This window comes from Ursus maritimus, unplaced genomic scaffold (assembly GCF_017311325.1).
Source record: "Ursus maritimus isolate PB19 unplaced genomic scaffold, ASM1731132v1 scaffold_3, whole genome shotgun sequence".
In the NCBI taxonomy this organism is placed as follows: domain Eukaryota; kingdom Metazoa; phylum Chordata; class Mammalia; order Carnivora; family Ursidae; genus Ursus; species Ursus maritimus.
The window spans coordinates 94,251,577-94,264,063 of NW_024425563.1; the positions used below are offsets into that span (position 1 = coordinate 94,251,577).

At 60.4% G+C, this 12,487-nt stretch overlaps 1 protein-coding gene across 2 annotated transcripts; it reads right to left on the reverse strand.

Moving 5' to 3' along the window:
• Positions 1-3,602: 3,602 nt before the first annotated feature.
• DDX56 (DEAD-box helicase 56) lies at positions 3,603-10,551 on the reverse strand. Of its 2 annotated transcripts, XM_008703484.2 has the most exons (15): positions 10,402-10,551; positions 10,161-10,322; positions 9,509-9,669; positions 9,188-9,358; positions 9,024-9,114; positions 8,314-8,558; positions 7,888-8,007; positions 7,197-7,310; positions 7,019-7,113; positions 6,013-6,086; positions 5,794-5,883; positions 5,402-5,507; positions 5,145-5,284; positions 4,327-4,397; positions 3,603-3,916 (listed from the first exon to the last, which is right to left on the reverse strand). In XM_008703484.2, the coding sequence occupies exons 1-15, from the start codon at positions 10,459-10,461 to the stop codon at positions 3,673-3,675; spliced, it is 1,944 nt and encodes a 647-aa protein (XP_008701706.1). In that variant the 5' UTR covers positions 10,462-10,551; the 3' UTR covers positions 3,603-3,672. The 2 variants fall into 2 exon arrangements, with proteins under 2 accessions (XP_008701706.1, XP_008701707.1); XM_008703485.2 differs by lacking the exon at positions 5,145-5,284.
• Positions 10,552-12,487: the final 1,936 nt, after the last annotated feature.

Genomic DNA, 12,487 nt, shown 5'->3' on the forward strand with positions numbered 1-12,487 from the left:
GGGGCCCCATCCGTGGTGGTCCCCCGGGAACCACCGCCTCCACACTTCCAAATCTGGGGCCGATGAGTTGGTGAGCTGTAGGGCCCAAAGGAGCCCTGAGAAGGCGTCTGAGGCAGGGTCCCCAGGTGGGGGAACCGCCCCTGTCCAGGGAGCAGACAAGGCGTAGGAAGGGATGGGCCTCTGACTTCACCAGAAACCCAACACCCTTGGCAACCAGCCCCAGCCTGGGGCAGACCCACGGGCTCCGCCCTGAATCACAGAGGGGACATGGAGGGTGCGTCCAGGCTGTTGTGTCAGGGGGCAGAGTCCAGCCTGGTCAGTACATCCTTTTCTTCCACTTTTAACTGGAAATAGTCAAGAGCCTCAGGCACCAGGGATCCTCTCAAGGAAGAGCTTGACCCTTTTAGGAGTCCCCGCTGGGCCGGCAACGCACTTGGCACAGCCCCCGCCTCCAGGCCTCGCAGGCCAGGGTGGAAAGCAGGCCACAGAGGCAAGCTTCACGGGGTCAAGGCAGTATTAGGGACACACAGAGGAGGGTGCCCGACCCAGGCGGGGAGTCAGCAAAACTTGCTGGAGGAGGACACGCCCCAGCAGAGCATCCAAATTTAGCCAAGAAGCAGCTCATCCACCCAGATTTCAATTTCAGACAATGAATAAGTTTTTAGTGTATCACAAATATTGCATGGGACATACTTATCTTATGCTAAAAAGTGACGCCCTTCGTCATTGCACCTCACAGATGACCAGGCTCAGAGAAGGGATGGGACAGGGCTGAGCCGAACTTGCTCACCTAGGGTCCCAGAGTGGTGTCCACAGACCTGAGCACCTGCCCACTCTGTCCCCTAGCCGGGCGGCACTGGCAGGCCTGGCTTGCTTTCTCTGAGCCTCAGTTTTCCAATCTGTAGAATGGGATGTGTGTGGCCATCAAAGCTCACCTCTCGAGGGGTGGTCTTGAGTACAGCGCTGCTGGCTTCCCTGGCAGGGGAGCTGTGGGGAGTATGGGAACCGCAGCCCCTGCCCAGGATCTGCTGGCTGGGACCAGCATCAGAAGGACAGGGCCTCTGTGACTGGGGCGTGCACTGACGTTCGAGGGGCATCCTGTGCACAGCCACCTGCAGGGGCGCTGAGGCTGCCTGACCTCATGACACGTCCCAGCACAGGAACGCTCGCATACGTCACTTCACCCCGCTCACAGAGAAGACCCCGGGAGGAAGCTGAGACAAGTGAGGGGCCTTCCTCGAAGCCAGGCTGGGCCAGCACACCGCAGGCGCCACAAAGGCAGCTCCTGGAGCTTGTCTGACCCGCCGACGTGCCCACTCCCAGCTTGGCCTTGGGGATTGTGGGTGGGCTCGTGGGCGAACAGACAATGAACTGCTGTCCCGAGAGGCTGTCTGCCCAGTGCTGCCTGGCCCCCTCCCCGGTGGAGGAGCACTGCTTCGTCTTCCAGGTACACATGGCTGTGATCCACACCGGGGGACAGCCGCGAGACAGGACACCCTGAAGCTCCCTCCCCAGGAGGGCGGTGGCGGGGGCAGCATTTGGCAGGAGCGCCTCCCTGCACGTAATCCACCCGCTTGCCCACCACTGCCCTGGAGAGCAAAGTGCCTGGAGCAGTGAGCTCCCCTGAGTCACGTCTGCTCAACAGAGCGGGAGCTCGCTGCAGTAGGACACACACCTGAGCGCTTTGTGCTCCGGGTCCAGAGGTTTCCAGGAACACGGTGTTCTCCCACCCGTTATCACCACGACCGCAGGGCTATCTGATCAGGGTCCTGCTCTGCTTGACAACCATCTGCCCGAGTCTTTATCTTTTGAATTTTTCACACGCCACTGTGTTATCTCCGAAATAAGTCCATTTTTTGGCCTTCACCTATTTTGGTGACGACCACTTTCGATTCCTTTCGTCTTCAGATGTGCCGGACCCCCTCCCACCTGGAGTATTTGTACACGCTGGTCCCCGTCCGCGCTCCGGCTGCGGGCTCCCCACACCCCTCCTGCCCCCGCTCAGAGCCGGCATCTGGCCTGTGGAGCCTCAGTTTGGGTGCATGCAAAGCCTGATTCCCAACCCCCTAAAGCCCCTCGCCTGCCTGGACAGTGGCGCCCACCCACGTGTGGGTGTGACTCTGCCAGCAGGGGTGGGGGGAGGAGGTGGTCACTGCCAGCCTTCCTACTCAGAGCCTTCCACTTCGAGCTTAGAGCAGGCTCACCCCACCCCTCCCAGGCCCAGGGTGCCCTTCACATGCAGGGCCTGTCCAGCTCTGGTTTGGACGTGCATCAGATGAACATGTCCAGTCCCTGGAGGCCTCAGTTTCCCCACATACAAATTAAGTAAATGGACACAACAGGGCCTATCCCCAGGATGGAGTGGGGATTGAATGAGGTGTCTGGGCCCCTGGACACCCTCCCTCTGCGGGGTCAGGGCACAGAGACACACCATGCCCTCCACCGCCCCAGCCAGTTCAGACCCTACCAAGTGTCGGGGCCTGCTGTAGCTTGGGGAGGGGGACACAAGCACCGCCCAGCTCTCTAGGGCCTCAGATGGCACCTGCCCACATTGGTGAGAGTGCAAGCCATGGTGGCTATGCCTCCGCGGGGGTGGACAGCGGGGCCAATACTGACGTCTGCGTCCCGCCCACCAGCCCTCACCTGCCCTGTGAGCCCGATGTGCCAAGGAACTTCTCCAAGCCTAGGAATGTGGGACACCCTTGTCTGGGGCTTGTTGAGGGTGATAGGTACACAGCCCCAGCTCCATCGCTAGGTGGGGACAAAGACCCAGACCAGTCCCCTTGGACCCTAACTCTCCTGCATCTGGATCCGGGCTGGTTTTGGGACATAAGCCTGCTGGCCGGGAGCCCCTGGAGGTGGTGGGGTCAGAGGGCCTAGAACCAGCAGGGAGAAGGCTGTCCTTGTGGCCAGGCCTCAGCTCCTCGCCTGCCTCACAGAGCAGGTGGGACAGTCCACTGGGGACTGTCCCCAGTGGCCCACTCAGGCTCACTAGCAGAGCCCCACTGGAGCAACCCCATCGCAAACCGTGGCTACCCAGAAATCCTCAGAGCGGAAGCAGGCAATGTCGAGCCCTCACCCACCCCAAGCACTACCACATCCGAATGGCAAGCAGAGGCACAGCCTCCTCCCTGCCCGATGTCCTCCCCCAACCAGCCCGGCCTCACGAAACTCATAAGCAAGTGACTGTAATACTAGATTCCGCACCCTCGACATCTCTGCTTTCCGACAGCAGCGGAAACCAGGACCTGTTGGGACGTGCTGGCTCAGTGGGGAGCACCCGGCAGCAAGTGCACACATCCCACCACCAAGCCCGCACTTACAGGATGCACAAGCGTGCCTACAGAGAGCAGGGGGGAAGCTCAGGAGACGGTCCCTCCGGCTCGGGGGCGGAGGCTGAAGTTACAACGCGCCCAGATTTGGAAGTGGAGGTACGGGGCTCATAGCTGGGAAGGCCCATCTTCTCTGAGCTGCAGGGGAGGGAGACCAGTCTGGCCGGCAGTGCGCTGGGCCAGAGACCCAGAGGAGCGGCTGCAGCGCCTCACAGCTGACCTCTGCTGGCCAGGCGGCCGCCACACACAGCAGGCAGAGTCAGGCAGCGCCTCCTGGAAGCAGTTTAATTTCCAAGGTCTCCAGGGAAAAGCATCCCTTCCTACTGGCAGGGAGCAAGAGTCAGGACAGCTGCAATCTACCGTCAAAGAGCACAAGGCCAGCCTGGCAGCACCACGGGCCTGCTCCAGAATCCAGTCCAGCCAGGGTGGGAAGCCGGCACCCGCACCCTGCTCGGTGCTCAGCCCTGGAAGGGGCCCCGGGAGACAGCGAGGCTGTGCAGACGACCTCAGGAAGGCATGGCCGTGGGTCTGCATCTCTCTTTCCTGTGCCGGAAGCTGCGCAGGGGATTCTGGGTCTTGGCCTTCTGCAGGGCAAAGCCGCAGGTTATCTGGGGGCACCGGACGTCTGTCTGTCCAGACTCAGAGAGGTGAGAGGTGTGGCCCCTTGGCAAGGCCCTGCAGGCCACAAGCCAAGGACAGCAGCTTCTGGTCACTGTCTGTGGCCCGCTAAACACCCACCTTCCTCCTCCCACCACCTGGAGTAGAGGCCGGGCAGCAAGGCCAGAAAAGCAGACCGTCCTGTGCTCCTGAAGCTGCCTGGGGTGGCCCAGGGAGTGTCTGGCCCCCATGACTCTGCCCCTCAACCCAAGAATTTCAGGCCAGGTCTTGGGGCCATTCTCCCCCATCCTAAAGGCAAGGTGCGTGTGCACCCTGATGACAACGGACGAGGGAGGAGGGGAGCCCTGCGGCACGGCCAAGGTCCTGGAGCACGTACCTTGACCTTCTTGGAGGCCAGCTTCTTCCGCTTCTTGTGAGGGTGGACGAGGCCGCGCAGAGCAGGGGGAACTAGAAGACACACAAACTCAGCAGTGGCCACTCGCCCTCCCAACCCACACGGCCCGGCCGCCTGCCCACTCGCCCTCTAGCTGGCACCCAGCCAGCGGCCCCCATGCTGACCCAGTGCCTGGCACAGCAGTCCCACGTCCTGAGTGCCCGGGGCTGCAGGAATGGCCTCCCCTGCGGCGAGGCCACAGAAACTTGTGCTAAGTCACTCCCCTGCTGTGTTTAAGTCAGCCACAGTAAGCATATGGCAAGAAAAATACACGTTTTTAAGGAAAAAAAATACTGCTAAAATACAAGAGTCTCTGTGTAACTTCTCCATACATGGCCCATAATCACAAATTCATCCCACGTCGGGGGGCCTCTCCCCCCCACAGCCTTCCAACCCCCATCAGGCTACACTGTCACTGCTGCCACCTGTGGCACGACCCTTGGCCTCTGGTCTCACCTCCACTTGACCTCGGCAGGGCCCGGGTTCCCAATAGGCCTCCATCCCCACCACCGCCCTCTCCCAACTCACCCTGACCCCGGACGCCCCCTGGCGTCACACTCCTGCCAGAGACTTTGCTCCTATGGGACAGAGAAGGGGTTCCCCGGTCCCCACAGGGCCAACAGGCCTGTTCTCTCCAACAACAGACTCCAGCTGCCCCTCCCCAGCTCTGCCTGGTGACCGGCCCCCTGTCCTCCGTCAGGGACGGCACCGCCTCCTGCCTGTGACCCCCTCCACACCCCCGTGGCTGCTTGGCCAGTTACCAGCTCCTTCCCTCGGGCAGGCGCTGCAGCAGGACCACCCGGCCTCCATGCCGACTCTGCCCGCATCCGGGGCAAGGGAGTCTCCGCACTGCCTGCTTCCCAGGTCCCCAGCAGAGGGGGGAGTTCCTGTCTCCACAGACCTAGGCACAGCGTGCCCATGTACTTAAGCGGACACGTCTGTGCTTATGCGCGTGCCAGCTGCCCCGTCTCCGAGGTCCCGTGTCAGCCCAGCGCACACGGCGGTCCCGTCTGCTCACCCAGGTAGTCAGGGACGTGGCCCAGGTGAGGCTTCACCACGGCAGGGTGCAAGGGCAGGTCGTGCCGCAGCAGCTGGAGGTCCCGGGGGTTGTCTTCAAAGTACGTCTGCGGGGGGACGGGCACACAGCAGGGTCAGTCTGCCTTCCATGGCTCCATGGGGGCCTTCGGGCAGGTGCGCTGTGCCCTCCCAGAGGCGCCGCGTCTGCAGGGACACTGTTCCTCCCCTGAGGCAGCCGTGTCCCACACGCTCTCCATGCAGGGCCCCCCACGGGCCCCCCCCCATGCATGCCTTGGCCTACCAGGTCCCCGGGGAACCCTCCCCATGGCAATGTGTCCCAAGGACAAACTCCGCAGCAATGATTCTGCGTCCCCCACGGACACTGAGCATCACCTTGAGCCTCTCCGAATGCAGAAGCTCCTCCTTGATCTCCTTCAGCCTGGCCTCTCGAATGGCCTGTTTGGTCACTGAGCGCATGGCGTCCTGGGCATAGACACCAAAGGTCAGGATGGGGGAGCGGGGCGCTGCCCTGTCCTCCCCTGTGCCTCGATGCTCAGCGGCAGGGGTCTGACTTGGGGGACTCCCCCGCCCCCGCCATGAGCTCCCACTCACCCGGCAGCGATAGCGGAAGCCCTCGATCTCCTCCATGCGGAACTGGTAGGGAAGCAGGACAGGGGCCCCGTTCTCTGTGGAGAGCATGGCAGTGAGGGTCCCCTGAAAGCTCAGGGCAGGTTTACTGGAAGCCATCTGTTCAAAACCCACCCCCCAACCCCTCGCTGGGGCGAAGCAGCCCGCACTCGCCTTCCCCGTGAGCAGCACGCACAGTGAAACACGTGAATCCCGCGGACAGCCCACGACAGTTGCTCCAGCACACAGTGGCTGGGACGGCCTGTTGCCCCCTGGTTGCCTGGCACAGCAGCCTCAGAACCTGCCCAGCTACCCACTCTCCTCCCCCAGGGCCACTCTGGCCACGAGGGCACCAAGACAACAGCCGAGGGCAGTACAGAGCGCCAGCACCTGCAGTTGGAACCCCTCCTGGACAGGAACGGCTGCGCACCAGGACGCTCGACATTCACGACAAGTCAGCATCTCAGCGCAGAAGCAGCCCTCACGCTCCCGCCAAGCAGCGCCCGGGCCCCTCTTCTACACGAGCCCACAGTGTCTTTCCCGGACCCCCGACACAGGCAGGACCGAGGCCCCTCTGGGGAGCCTCCTGGCTGGTGGGCAGCCCCACCCACGCCTCCTCTGCCAGCCGCTGCTCACAGCCTGGAACAGCGCCAGCTACACTGCCACAGCATCGCCTCTGGAAGGCCCAGCGGGTGCCCAGACCTGGGCCTGGCAACTTGGGAGTCAGGGAAGGAGCCCCCCCACCCCGAGCTCCCTCTCCCAGGGTCCTCTCCTGAGACACCACCAGCCCCATCCCCGTCCCCGCAAACCTCCTCCCCTCCCTTGGCCCTTCTGCCCCTCGAGTCTGGACTTCAGCTTGCTCATCTGTGGGGGGCCCTGCCTGGCACTCAGGGCGGGATGAGGATGGAACAGGAAGGAAACACATGGCAGAGATGAGCGGGAGGTGCTGCTGGGCCTAAGGTGCCACAGGAGGAAAGTACGGGGTTCTCACCTCCGCTGAGAAGCTCCTCAATCGTGTGCAGGTGGGACTGCTCAGTGGGGAGCACGAAGGTCAAAACCATGCCCGGGTTGTTGGCGCGCGCTGTCCTGCAAGAACAGACAGTCCAGCCTGAATCTCTGGCCCGAGGCCCGCGGTCCCAGTGCCTGCCCACCACCCCCAGCTCTCCCACCTGCCAGCTCGATGGATGTAGGCCTCGGGGGTGGGTGGCAGGTCAAAGTTGAGCACAGCAGACACGTGGTGGAAGTCTATGCCCCGGGCCACACCTGCCTCTGGATCAGAAGCCCTGTGGGGACACGTCCCAACATTAGACTGATCCCCCGTTCCCCCTCCGGCCGGCAATCTCAATCCATTTAATCAGCACAATCACTCAGTAAAGCCTTCCACGAAATCAGAAACCTCTAATAGGTTGAAAACCCTAAAATCAAGACTATTTCAGAAACTGGGGTAGAGAGGGTGGCCAAACCCTCACCCTGACCTCGGTGCCAGGGGAAGGACAGAATTCACCACACCACAGGACAATCTGAGAACCACCCCTGGCCAGACAGCCTGTTGGGCAGAGACTGGGGCTCCCGATCCCTTTGGAAACCTCCTCCTCACGGGTCATAGCTACACGCTCAGCACAGGCTGCACATCTCCCCTTGCAGGACAACCCCCAACAACCCACTACGTTTGGCCCTTCCTGCTGCCCCGGAGCACGTGCACATGCACCTGTCACTCTTCTCCAGTCCAAGCGAGGCCCCGCCAGCAGCCAGGCCGCAACACCGGACTCTCTGCTCTGGGCCTCTGGTTTCACCACCTTCTGAAAGGCTGAGAAACAGTCTCCTTGCAGGGCACCGGGGAAGGGAAACACCGGCACTCACCTGTCCCCCTTGGATCCTCGGCCCCGACGCTTGCCCTTAACCGGGGCCCCCAGGACTTCGGCGTCAGTCGCTATGACGCAGTCGTAGAACCCCTGGTTGAACTGTGAGATGATGTGGCACCTACAGGCCAAGAAGGAGGGAGGCTCAGCGGCCAGCGCCATTCGGAGGCCTCCTCCCACCTCCGACATCATCACGACCACCGTCCCCACTCTTCCCTCTTCTCTAGCTCTGCTCCTGTGTAACCTTCGTGCCTCAGCTCCTCAGCTGAAGACGAAGCGACAGCAGAAACCTGAGCCATGACATAGAAAGTCAGCGAGAATCAGTCGAGCCCACAGCCTGGCCTCCACTTGCCGCTGAAGACACAGGAGCACCCCCACCCCCGCCGCCCCTTCCCGTGTCTCAGCTGAGGGGTCAGGCTGGGTGCACCTGGAGCACAGCGGGAGCTCTCCGTTGAGCACGCAGGTGGGGATGCTGAACTGCTCCAGGAACAGACGCAGCCGGTAACTCCTGTCCAGAGTGTTGACAAAGAGCAGGGACTTGCCGCGGACCAACGACAGCTTGAGCAGGGCATACAGCAGCAGGAACTTATCTTCCTCTGTCTGGCAGACCACCTGGAACTGCCGCAGCTGGTCTGGCCCCGGCAGCTGGGACTCCTGCAGCTTGAGAGTCACCTGAAGGAAAAGAGCCCCATGGTCAGGAAAGAGGAGAAGACGGAAGAGCAAACCACGGCACCCCACGTCCCCTCCCACTGGGTAACATGACAAGTCAACGCACCCCAGCCGTGCGCTATGCAGACCACATAGAGTTACAACGTGCTGGGGGCACAAGACGGAGAAAAACACACGGTAAGTGACCGCAGTGAGGAGAGCAGCCCTACAACAGCAAGCTCTCAAGAAAGCCAAGTTCACGTACGCAAGAGCTTTGGCCATGCTGCTCAAAGCAGCCTTTCTGACTCTCAGGGGTCCCTGCTCCGGCCTTTAGATGAAACATGTTTGAACCACCCCCAGCAGACATCTGCAATAACGTAGCAACTGCAGACTGGTGGATGGGGGGCTATTGATGACTATCAGCGTCTAGTGCCTCACAACCAGGTGGGCTATGTGTCAGGGCCCCAGATGCTTCCGTAGCGCCCTTACTGGATTATGGAGTACCAGCTCCTTGAGTGCTTGCACGTCCTCGTTAAAGGTAGCTGACATCAAAAAAGCCTGGTAAATCCGGGGCAGGTGACTAGAACAAAACAGAGCCCATCAGCCTCCAGCTCCAGGCCCCAGTGTCACAGCCACACACCCCCCTTCCTTACCAGAGCAGACTCTTGAGTTCTTCCTCAAAGCCAAAGGAGAAGAGAAGGTCGGCCTCATCCAGCACCAGCAGCTCCAGGGAGTCTCGCAGGACCAAACTGTCCTGCTGTAAATGGTTCAAGACACGCGATGGGGTCCCCACGACTATGTCAGGCTTCTCCATCAGCACAGCTCTGCAGGTGGGCAACACCTCCATGTCGGGGAGTATGCAGCAACTCACACCTCACCCGGACCAGCCCTGTTTGCTGCACACAAACCCAGCAAACCCAATCCCGTATCCCTGTGCACATTCGCTCCTCTACGACCCTGTGGCTCTCACCCACCGCTGAGAAGCTGAGTCCTCTGCAGCTGAGACATCAGCTACCCGGATGTCTCGAGCACAGTAAGCAGCCAGCTGCTGGATCATGGACCGGGCCTGCCGCGCCAGCTCCTTGGTGGGCACCAGGACAAGCCCTCTCACAGCTTGCTCTACCGCAGGGCCTGTCTGCAAGAGCACAAATGACAGACTTCAGCCAGCCAGCCTGGGTCCTCAGGGCCACCTGAGGCCCCAGGCAATCTGAGGCAACACTGGCGCCTTCCACGCAACACTTAGCTGTGTTCTGACCAAACCCTCACTGACCACCACCCTTCCCAGAACAGAACGGAGGGCAGAACAGAGGACTCTTTCCCCAGACACTGCCGCTCAAAGGACACAACTCAGCGGTTATACGGTAGAGAAAATACAGCAGTTAAAGCGCTGGACGTTCACGTTAATTCTACAAGCAGGACCGGGAGTCGAGCCCAATTTTTACAGCAGGAAAAAGAAAAAGAGATGCACTCGAAATGACGCAAAGAAGGACGACAGCAACGCCTGGACCGGGACCAGGCGACCCGAACTCCAGCCCGGAGCGCTGAGCACAGCCGCATTCCCGGCCGGCCTTCGGGATGCGAGGCCGGCGGGAGCCCTGGTCCCCCCACCCCGCCGCCGCGACCCACCGCCTTCCTGTGAAGCAGCAGTTGCAGCGCGGGAATGGCATACGCGGCCGTCTTCCCCGAGCCCGTGCGGGCCCGAGCCAGCAAGTCCTTCCCTTCCAGGGCCAGCGGGATGGCCTTTTCCTGGATCAGCGTGGGTCGCGACCAGCCCAGGTCCGCGACGGCCTAGGAGACAAGACGCACTGTTCACCGCGCTGCCCCGCCCCCAACCACGTCGGCCTGGCTGCTCAGCCCTCCCTGGTACCTGCAGGAGCCTGGGGTCGAGGCCCATGTGCTCGAAACCCAACGCCTCCGGGTCCGCCATGCCGCGGCTCTGCGGGGACAGCGCACAAGCACTGCAAGACGCGACGGCGCGTGGGACGCCACCACCAATCAGCTTCGCGGGCACCGCCCCCTCCCGGAAGTGCTGGAGCCTGGGCTTCCGGCGTCCCGGCTGGGCTCTGGAGCTGCGGCGGTGCGCTGGGCCCGGGGCGTCCGGCGGTGGTGCAGTCGCTGGCCGCCTCAGCCGCTCGTCCACAGGGGATGCTCACGGCTACCCCTTCAGTCAGCGTTTCCTTTAGCAGCCTCGCCGTAGGAGCTGCGCCGGCACCTGCGGTGACCTCCGCACTTGCGGTTCGCGACGGGGGCGGCCCTAGGGGTGCCAGCACGGGATCCAGGGGCACGGGCGGGCGTAGCACGAGAGTGGAAGGTGGGCTGGCCTATGGCTGCCCATCAGTTACCCGCACAGCTTAGCGAGCAATAGGGACTTTCGGTCCCCAGCTGGGTCGGTTCTCTATCGCTGCCATAACCAATCACCATAAACACGGTGGCATAAAACAGCCCAGCTACTACGCCGTGGTTCCGCGGCTGTCTCGCAGGGTCTCACTGGGCCGAAATCAGAACGTTGGCAAGGCTGCACTCCCTTCTGGAGACTAGAGGGTTGGTTCTTTCCTTGCCTTTCCCTTTGCCTAGTGGCCCACTTCCTTCCTCCTCCGAGCCAGCGAATGAGGCTGGAGTCCTCACATCTCACCAGGGCGACTTTTTGCCTCCACTCTTAATAAATCTTGTGATGACCCTGCACTCACCCACATAATGCGAAATTATCTATTCTAAAGTCAATCATAGCAATCTTCATTCCCTTTTGCCAAGAGCTGGAGACCAGGCCTCGCCCCCTCCCCCACACCCCGTGTTTTGTGGTAAGGATGTCATACAGTCTAAGCAAGAATTTCAGAATGGAATTAGGGTGGTATTGGGGGGAATATCAGAATTCCCTGAATGTAGCCAAACTGCTTTCTAAAAACTTCTTTAGACCATGAGGTATCTGTGAATGTCACACAGCAGCATGGAAATCCTCTCCACAGCCACCACCCACTGGCCCATCCTCCGTCCACCAACATTCTACCTGTCCCATCAGTGGGACAAATGCCCCTTCCCATCAAACCTTTGCAAGAGGAGAAACCCAGAACTTACCGACCTACTGGCAGAATCAAGACACACTGAATTGTGTCTACAGTGGGACAGACCACAGAAGCCTGCTCTGGCTCTCAGCAGTGGTTGCCTGCCCTTCCACAGCCCAGCAAAACAGCCACAGTAGCAGAGATGTGTTCCCTTCCTGACCTGTCCCATAGTCCCCAGGAACCTCAAGCCAGAGGCCCACATGGCTAACCAGTTCCAGGACCATATCATTTTTCCTGGGTTCATTCTAATGTAAGAAAACAAAAAACCATCCTAAATACTCAAGCTTTAGAAAAGTCAATTATGGTATTTCACCTCACTGGACTGTAACACAACCAACCAGAATTAGAAATATGAGGAACACTTAGTTTTAAAAATACTCATGAAGATATTAAATGACAAAGCCTAGAAAACAAACTTGCATGTATTTTTAGGACTAAAAATAGATACATATACAGAACAGTATAGGACATAAAAAGAGAAAGATTTCGCTCTGTAGATCAAATAAGCAACGTACATTAAATAAATATGTATAATAAATAAAACCATGAAGTAAAAAGCCAAGAGCAGGCAAGCTTAATACAGCAGAAGGGCAATGTACTAAGATGCTTCAGCATACTTCAAGGGGCTGATAAACGGGTACTTCCATCTCCTCACATTCTCTGCTGGTGGGCCTACATGTCTGACCTCTGTGAGTGACCAAGCAACCACCCCAACGGTTCCTGCACCCACGGATGCCTGTCAGGCCAAACCCTGGCAGCATGATTCCCCCCCTCCCCCCCGCTGGCGCCCACCCACTGCAGGTCAGCACGGCAGCCAGCAGGGCCAGGGGCCTTTTCCACTTCCCTCTGTGCCTCCCCTGTGCCCACAAGCTCTTAGTTCATCGCAAACACAGC

Bases quoted from the DNA above. Each gene is read 5' to 3' on its own strand.
- DDX56 (XM_008703484.2), bottom strand. From the start codon at position 10,461: ATGGCGGACCCGGAGGCGTTGGGTTTCGAGCACATGGGCCTCGACCCC. The intron at 8,008-8,313 runs GTGCACCCAGCC...CTTGGCCTGTAG, and splicing joins GAGCTCCCGCTGTGCTCCAG to GTGCCACATCATCTCACAGT. The intron at 6,087-7,018 runs GTGAGAACCCCG...TGCTCTCCACAG, and splicing joins TGAGGAGCTTCTCAGCGGAG to AGAACGGGGCCCCTGTCCTG.